This window comes from Bicyclus anynana, chromosome 17 (genome assembly GCF_947172395.1).
Source record: "Bicyclus anynana chromosome 17, ilBicAnyn1.1, whole genome shotgun sequence".
Classification (NCBI taxonomy): Eukaryota; Metazoa; Arthropoda; class Insecta; order Lepidoptera; family Nymphalidae; genus Bicyclus; species Bicyclus anynana.
The window spans coordinates 5,130,449-5,140,480 of NC_069099.1; the positions used below are offsets into that span (position 1 = coordinate 5,130,449).

The following is a 10,032-nucleotide window of genomic DNA, read 5'->3' on the forward strand; positions in this document are numbered from 1 at the left end:
TACCCTTTCTATTATTTTATCATGTAGATACAAAGAGTTGCATCTGATTGGCTTTCGGCTGATGGTCATGTATTTTGTCTTTTTGCAGTTAATATTGATGCCATAAGAATTGCTGGCGGAGGATACTTCATTGACTAACGATTGCAAGCCTTCTAGACTATCGGCCAATAGAATGGTATCATCCAAATATCTAATGTTATTTATTAGTATGCCGTTCACCGTTACACCTTCATTGATATTCTCAAGCGCTTCTTCGAATATTGCTTCGGCATAAACATTAAATAATAAAGGAGACAAAATGCAACCTTGTCGTACCCCGCGCAGTATGTCAATATACGAAGTTGTGTGTCGTTCAACCCTGACATTAGCTGACTGTTCCCAATACAAGTTCCTGATAAACTGGATATCTTTATAATCTAAGCCAGCTTTTGACAAAATCTCCATAAGCTTGGTGTGGCGTACACGATCAAACGCCTTTTCGTAATCAATGAAACAGACATACAGATCACAATTTAAATCCAGACATCTTTGCATTAGCACTTGAAAACCAAACAGTGCATCCCTTGTACCTAGTCCATCACGAAAACCAAATTGTGTTTTTGAAAGCAAAACTTCGCACTTCCGAAATATTCTTTTATGTAGTATTTTAAGAAATATTTTTAAAATGTGGCCCATAAGAGATATTGTTCTGTAATCACTACAAAACTTGGGATTTTTGATTTTCGGTAATATTACAAATGTGGACTCTATCTACTTATTATTGAATCTATATATATAAAAATCAATGCCACTTTTCGTTGTAATTCCATAACTCAAGAACGGGCTCACCTATCCAAACCAAATGCTTAGGATTTGGTCGGCATATTTAGTAGATGGTTTATGTGAAGTTTGCATAAAATCGGTCGAGCCGTTCCTCATTTGTCACATTTTTTGTAATAAATGAATTCAATAGAAACTTTTTTCACAGAAACTTTTTTGAAGTTTTGTTGACAGGACAAGCACGTTGTTATGTCATTCATGCCGTCAGTTCATTTTGGACGTGGTTCGATGAATTTATGTGTACTTTTCTAAGTTGCCGTATATGATTTCACATGGCATCATATGCGACAGCTTCTTGGGAATTTGTTTTTTTTTTGTTCTAATTTTTTTTTTCGAGTTTTAAGCGAAAACATATGTGCATACGGGAAAAATGCCACCAGCCAGACGAGCAAATATAGGTCGGCGAACGCGTAATGCAAATGATGTGGCATTACTAAGACGATCACAGACTGCAGATGAACGCGCACAAGCTAATGCATCGCAGCGTGAACGTAATGCACGCAATGGATTTGTTAACCCAGTACCTGTACTGAATCTTGCACGGCCATCACGAATACGTCGTGCTGTTTTGGCTGAAATGATGCGTGCTGCTTTTAATTACAACAGTCAGATTGATTATAGTATGTATGGATACATTGGAATGATGGACGCAATATGTCCACATTGTGATGCGGCTAACTTTCCAGGTGAAACGCCCGGCATGTGTTGTGCTAATGGCAAAGTGAGATTGCCAGCATTAGAAACTCCACCCGAACCATTGTATTCATTTATTTTTGGGACATCGCAAGCGTCGAAGCACTTTCTGAGTCATATTCAACAATACAATTCGGCATTTCAAATGACTTCTTTTGGTGCAACTAAAATTATTAGAGATAATTTTATGCCGACGTTTAAGGTAAATACTTCAACAGGATTATTCCATGTTTGTATCAATCTGAAGCATAAAGTATATTTAAAAAAAAACTGATATAAGATTTACCTAAAATTGTATACATGTTACAGATTCAGGGCCAGATTTATCATCAAGCTGGTTCGTTATTGCCATACCCCGACGCTGATCATCAATTTTTGCAAATTTATTTTATTGGTGATGAAAATCGTGAATTGGATCAACGTTGTGCAATTGTTTCGAATACAAGACGAGAAATTATTCGTGAGCTACAAAGGTTTTTCCATCAGCATAACGCATTAGTTCAATTGTTTAAAATTGCTCTCGATCGTATGCCAACTGATAATCACAAAATCGTAATAAGAGCTGATAGAACACCTTTTGGAGAGCATGCAAGGCGATTTAATGCACCAACAATTGATGAGGTTGCAATTGTAATTCTTGGTGATCAGTTTCAATCCCGTGATATTGTACTTCATCGTAGAAATGAGCAATTGCAACGTGTTTCGGAACTTCATCGTAGTTACGATGCATTACAGTACCCAATATTGCATTGGAAAGGTGACGATGGTTACCATATCAATATACCAATGATTGATCCACGAACAGGTAAATAATTGACCTATTTTTAGTGTGTTGACATTTCATTTCTACAACTTTCTAAAGTCACATTTTGTAATTATTTTCAGGTCTACATATACAGAAAAAAGTTAGTGCCATGAATTTTTATTCGTATCGATTGATGATTCGTCCACAAGAACAAAATTATATCTTAAAATGTGGTAAACTATATCATCAGTACATCGTTGATATGTATGCCAAAATAGAGACTGAACGTCTTAATTATATTCGTTTCAACCAAGCAAAATTAAGATCCGAAGAATATATTCATTTGCAAGATGCGATAGCGAATGATGCTAATGTTAATGACATCGGACGTTTAACTATATTGCCATCTTCGTATATTGGTAGCCCACGGCATATGAACGAATATGCACAAGACGCAATGTCTTATGTACGAAAATACGGTCGACCGGATCTGTTCATTACATTTACATGTAATCCGCAGTGGGATGACATCAAGAACAATTTATTTGAAGGCCAGTCGACAACTGATCGTCATGACATTACAGCACGTGTTTTTCGGCGAAAATTGAAAGCACTTATGGATTTAATTGTGAAATTACGTGTATTTGGAGAGGTGCGTTGCCATATGTACTCCATCGAATGGCAAAAAAGGGGATTGCCGCACGCACATATATTAATTTGGCTGGTAAATAAAATAACTCCGGATCAAATCGATAACGTTATATCAGGTGAAATTCCTGATCAAACTGTTGATCCTGAGTTATTTGATGTTGTCGTTAAAAACATGATACATGGTCCGTGCGGTGAACTAAATATGAATTCGCCATGTATGATTGATGGAAAGTGTTCGAAACGATACCCAAGACAATTGACTTCAGACACAATAACGGGCAATGACGGATATCCGTTGTATAGACGTAGATCACCTAATGATAATGGCAAAACGGCAACCATTAGAATGCGTAACCAGGACGTTGAAGTTGATAATCGTTGGGTGGTTCCGTATTGTCCATTATTATCGAAAATATTCAAGGCTCATATAAATGTGGAGTATTGTAATTCAGTCAAATCCATTAAATATATTTGCAAGTATGTAAATAAAGGGAGCGATATGGCTGTTTTCGGTGTAGCTGGTGATAATAGAAATGATGAAATTACTCAGTATCAACTGGGGCGCTATATTAGTAGTAATGAAGCTGTCTGGAGGATTCTGTCGTTTCCAATGCACGAAAGACATCCTGTGGTTGTTCACTTAGCTGTGCATCTTGAGAATGGCCAACGTATTTATTTTAATGAAGCAAATGCATTGGAAAGAGCAGCACACCCACCAGCGACTACGTTGACAGCTTTTTTCAAATTATGCGAAACTGATACATTTGCTAGAAATTTGTTATATTCCGAAGTGCCTCAGTACTATACATGGAATGTGTCTTCAAAAAAATTTCAAAGACGTAAACAAGGAACAGCAGTCGATGGGCATTCAGGCATTTTCAAAACAGATGCAATTGGGAGAATGTATACAGTACATCCAAACAATGCTGAGTGTTTTTATTTGCGATTGCTATTAGTTAACGTCAATGGCCCAAAATCATTTCAAGAATTAAGGACAGTCGACGGTCATTTGTGTCAAACATATCGTGAAGCATGTCAACTCTTGCATTTGTTGGAGGATGATGCACATTGGGATTCAACACTTAATGATGCATCTACGTCAGCTCATCCACAACAAATACGAATGCTATTTGCCATTATATTATCGACATGTATGCCATCAAATCCACTTGAATTATGGAACAAATATAAAAATTATATGGCAGAAGATATTTTAATTCGTATGCGTCATCATGCAAGAAATCCTGATTTGTTGATTACCTTGGAAATGTGCAACGAAGCTTTGATAATAATTGAAGATATATGTCTAACGATTGCAAATAAAGCATTAGTACAATTGGGTATGACCGCACCAAATCGTCCCATGCATGATTTGTTTGATCGTGAATTGCAACGTGAGCAGGAATTCAACTGTAATGATTTGCGTTTATTTGTACAATCGAATATAACCAAATTAAATATTCAGCAAAAACATGTATATGATACAATCATGCAAGCCGTTTCCAATAATGCAGGTGGATTATATTTTTTGGATGCACCTGGTGGCACAGGTAAAACGTTCGTTATATCATTGATTTTAGCGACTATTCGATCAGATCAGAAAATTGCACTAGCACTTGCATCTTCGGGAATTGCTGCTACATTATTAGAAGGTGGTCGGACCGCACACTCTGCATTAAAATTGCCATTGAATGTACAGGTGATTGAAACTCCAACTTGCAATATATCGAGAAATTCTGCTATGGCAAAAGTTCTGCGATTAACGTCAATTATTTTATGGGATGAGTGTACAATGGCGAATAAAAAATCACTAGAAGCATTCAATCGAACAATGCAAGATTTACGTGGTAATCAACAGCTTTTTGGTGGTGCTTTGATATTACTTTCAGGGGATTTTCGTCAAACATTGCCTGTCATTCCTCGATCAACTCCTGCTGATGAAATAAATGCCTGCTTGAAGTCATCAGTTCTTTGGAGATATCTACAAAAATTGACACTAAACATTAATATGCGTGTTCACCTACAAAATGATCCAGCTGCCCATGAGTTCTCAAAACAATTGTTAGAAATTGGTGACGGCAAAATACAAATCGACAGAACCAACGGATTGATCGCTGTACCGAACAATTTTTGTACAATTGCGCAATCGATAGATGAATTGATTGAATGTGTTTTTCCGAATATTGTTCAGAATTACAGAAATCATGATTGGTTGACAGAACGCGCCATTTTAGCACCGAAAAACATTCATGTCAATGCAATTAATTTTCAAATTCAAGCGAAACTGCCAGGCGTAGTCACGAAATATAAATCAATTGACAGTGTTATGAATCAAGATGAGGCAATGAATTATCCAATTGAATTTTTAAATTCATTGGAGCCGGCTGGTATGCCACCGCATTGCTTGAATCTGAAAGTTGGTTCTTCGATTATATTATTGCGAAATATTAATCCACCAAAACTGTGTAACGGAACAAGATTGGCAGTGAAAAAGTTATTGCCAAATTTGATTGAAGCTACGATCTTAACTGGTAAATCAAAAGGAGAAGTTGTTTTGATACCGCGTATACCTATGATTCCAACTGATATGCCTTTTGAGTTCAAACGTTTACAATATCCTGTGCGTTTATCATTTGCGATGTCCATCAACAAGGCCCAAGGTCAAACACTTCACGTTTGTGGTGTGAATTTGGAGGAACATTGTTTTTCACATGGCCAGTTATATGTTGCCTGTTCCAGAGTCGGTACCCCCAGCCGTTTGTTTATTTATGCTCAAAATGGAAAAACAAAAAATATTGTTTATCCAAATGTTTTGGATTAAGTGTGTTGTAAATAGCTAGCAATTGATTTCGATTTTAAATAAAATATTTTTTTGATTAAATAAATGAATTTGATGTTCCGATTTGTTTATTTTATTTCACTTTATACGTAGCGAAGCACGTACCGGGCCGCTAGTAAATCTATAAAATAGAATAAACAGACCGCGTATCGATCTCCTCGAGCATTTACATTGAATAGTTAGATTATATTCAGAAAATATTTTTATCTAGTTTATAATTATACAAAACTACCTATATCCAGCTGGCCTATTCACTATTTTGTTCTTTATTGTCAACCTATTAAAATATACATCAAATCAGTTGACAAAATGTAATTTACCTACCTACTGTGTGATATCCACGAGTAAGCGACGGATGATATTTGTTACATATTTAATATCAATTTCGTATATGATGTTATCAACCTATATTCGGCTCACTGCTGAGCTCGAGTCTCCTCTCAGAATGAAAGGGGTCAGGCCTACAGTCTACCACGCTGGCCCAATGCGGATTGGCATTTCGTATATGTCAACTAGCATATGTGAAAAATAGTGAATTAGCCTACAGTACTGGTTTCAATTTAAATCCGTTTACCTAATTAATCTAATGGATTGCTCGATGTGAACATGTTTGACATTTATATTGCACTTTATTATTGAAAGCTTTAGCTGACAAAAAACATGGGAATAACGATGATCAATATAGTTTTTCGATCACTAATAAATTGGTTTTTGTAAAATGTAAAATTAAATTATTCAATCGTGTGCGACCTATAGCTCTGTCCACTCCAATGTTTTCTATTTTAATCAACTCCGTACCTTAAAAAGGAAAATTTATTTTAGTATAATTATTATTGCTATCTGTCTATTCATTTGTCCGGATACTGTTGGAGCTGTGAAAGATTCTCTTATACATATAAACATGCACCTAAGGTTATGTATGTTTTTTTTTATTCTTTACAAGTTAGCCCTTGACTACAATCTCACCCGATGGCAAGTGATGATGCAGTCTAAGATGGCAGCGGGCTAACTTGTTAGGAGGAGGATGAATATCCACACCCCTTTTTGGTTTCTACACGACATCGTACTGAAGCGCTAAATCGTTTGGCGGTACGTCTTTGCCGGTAAGGTGGTAACTAGCCACGGTCGAAGCCTCCCACCAGCCAGATCTGGACCAATTAATAAAATCTGAATCGGCCCAGCCGGGGATCGAACCCAGGTCCTCCGTGTAAATCCACCACGCATACCACTGCGCCACGGAGGTATTTACACGTAATCTACTAAAGTCGAGAGACGTTGTTTTATGTAGAGGTCTTGAGATTCAATATGTACAAATTTATAAAGATATCATAAAAAATAAGCTCTAAAACCCTTTAAAAAACAAACAGCGAAATGACCAAGAATCCAGGGTACCCAATTCCTATTCCCCCCGTATCGGATTCCGCAAACATACCCTTATTATGAGGGCAATATCAGGGGGATGGTATTTGCATAGTATTGTGCTGCATTAACATTTAGAGATTCGGCGCCCGCCGCACAATATCGTGTTTTAATGGAGTTTGGACAATATTCTGTTTTGGGGTTGTCTTACCGTCTTTTGGGAGCTTATCGTATTATGGGACCTACCGACAAATTGTGCCTGAATTTGTATTGTTTGCGACTGAAACAGTTTTAAAATACTTACCGTTTGTATAATGTTTGTAATACCGACCTCAACTTCTCAGCATTTTCTCAGCAGGGGTAGAACTGAAATCTGAGTGGTCTTTGGTACAAAGTAGATTTTCAACCGACTACAAAAAAGGAGGAGGTTCATATTTTGGCGTAAAAGTCAGTTTTATCATTTAAAAAGCTTTATAGCTTATCATAGTTATAATAGTCACATTAACTGACACCACAGACGTTCCGTTTTCGGCCCTTTAATGTAAGGCACAGATTACATATTATCATCATCTCCTTACCCTTATCCCACTTAAGTGGGGTCGGAAAAATACGTCAATCTTTTCCATTCGTTTCTATTACTCGTCAACTCATCATCCACTCCTTTTACACACATGTCCTCTTTCACACAATCCAACCATCTCTTCTTTGGCCTTCCTCTCCTCTTATGTCCTTCCACTTGCACATTCAACATTTTTCTAGTAATGTGACTTTCCTCCATACTGAATGATGACTTGAAACGGCTACGACACCGTCGTGTGCCTTGCGCTCTATCTGCCTATTATTCTTAATCTGTGCCTGTATCCACAAACAGACTGACTGCGGCGCGATGTTGAGATTTCTGCGGATTTCAGTACTAACATAATGTAGACGTAATCGATTTCAGGAACGGCTTACTGGATACTCCTATATACAAAATTTATTCAAAATAATTTCTAAAGGAAATATTTATTAAGTAAGTCACTTTGAAGTAATGATTTACATATATATAGGAAGAAAAAAACACAATTTTGACACAGAACTGCTTTTTATTATAAATATTAATTGCACATAAGAATATTTCATACAAAAATACAATTTTAATTAAAAATACTCCACTAAAACAAACTATAAAATACAGATCAAAACCAAGGTAAATAGTAAAAACAAAATTTGCTAAAAAATCTATTCAAATTTTGCAGAATTCAACAATCGTTATTATTGACAGACAAAGAAAACCGATTCAGATGTCAAGATTTTTTATACTAAGTACAGAAACGATATAGTAGGTATAATTTGATTATAAATATACAAAGAAAAAAGCTAAATTAAATATAGGTAAATACACAAAAACTATAAAATATCAACTGAATTGACAAAAAACAGCCAATGAAATTTCAATTACGAACGAATTCGGCATGATTTGAAATTATTTGAATGCATTCATAGCAAGACAAAGATTAAGCGACCACCAGAATTATTATATTACATTTGAAGAAGGTACAATTATTTCAACCATTTTACATACATGAGTGAGCGTATTTTGTTACCAGGGCCCGATCCAGAGGGGGCAAGCAGGCAGAGTGGCAAAAATGAGTGGCGGTAAAAATGAAGTGCGGCAAAATAGACTTATTCCCCAGCATACCTATTTTATTTCTTTCAACTCTCTCTCTCATGACTGAGGATCGTGACCACTTTTGGCTGGTGGGAGGCTACGGCCACGGCCAGCTAGTTACGAGTACCTAGTTCCGGTACGATGCCGTGTAGAAACCGAAAAGGGTGTGGATTGTCATCCTACTCCTAACATGTTAGTCCGCTACCATATTAGATTACATCATCACTTACCATAAGGTGAGATTGTGGTCAAGGAACTTGTAAGGAATAAAAAAAAACCCTCCATCCACATTCCATCGAGTACAGTAAAATTAGTGTAGATGGCACTGTAAAATGACTAATATAAAAGAATTTTTTTTTTCATAAATTTATTTTCAGTGTTATAAATTATATTATATTAACATTGTTAAAAATTAAAAGAGGAAAAATAAAATAAATGAGATTAAAATAAAGTAATTTTGGTGAATGTAAAGGGCGGCAAAATTTATGTTTGCCCGGAGCGACGATATTGCTGGATCGGGCCCTGTTTGTTACCTAAATCTAAACCATTGATCAGCAGTTTCACAAAGAAACTGAATTTCACAATTCTTTTAAATAATTTCACAATTTAACCCTGCCCGGATCACGAATTTATCATTAAGGTAGATAGTCTGATCAATAATACTCATCTTTGTCCAACTATGAAGATTCAAATGATAATATTTTTTTAATATTTTATATTTGTGATAAAATCACAGCCGATTTAATTATTTCAATCAATGACAATATTAATTTATTATTATAATATAATTACTATTTTATTAAATTCAACAATCTATCTATTTATTTACATTTGTGATGTTTTATTGGTAACATTTATTTATTTATTTGACAGATACTTCCTTTCTTTTGTAATCTGTTTATCTATGTTAACTAAAATTATTTTTTTAATTTTAAAAATAAAAAATTTCACTACGACTACTACAATAATAAAATTATTTGTGTGTTTTGTAACGCCCATTGTGACTTCACTTACAAGATAAAATAAAATTGTTTCTATGTATAATTGCGAATAGGTAAATTTAAACTAAAATACTCGTACATTCTGCAAATTGTAAGACATAATTTTGATTTAAATAAAATACGCACTAAACCTAAATATTAAATAAAATTAGGTAAAGTGCATGGTTATATTTTACAACAGAGTATACGTTTACAGAAGACCGATATAATTTCCATTATTTAAAATTATTAAAACTAAATCAAAACATATTTTACAGAAAAACCAACTACATAA

General features: G+C 35.2%; 1 protein-coding gene across 1 annotated transcript; it reads left to right on the plus strand.

Moving 5' to 3' along the window:
- Positions 1-1,721: 1,721 nt before the first annotated feature.
- Positions 1,722-5,807, plus strand: LOC128198909 (uncharacterized). Its single transcript, XM_052886555.1, has 2 exons — positions 1,722-2,317; positions 2,398-5,807. The coding sequence occupies exons 1-2, from the start codon at positions 1,813-1,815 to the stop codon at positions 5,727-5,729; spliced, it is 3,837 nt and encodes a 1,278-aa protein (XP_052742515.1). The 5' UTR covers positions 1,722-1,812; the 3' UTR covers positions 5,730-5,807.
- The last annotated feature ends 4,225 nt before the right edge of the window (positions 5,808-10,032 follow it).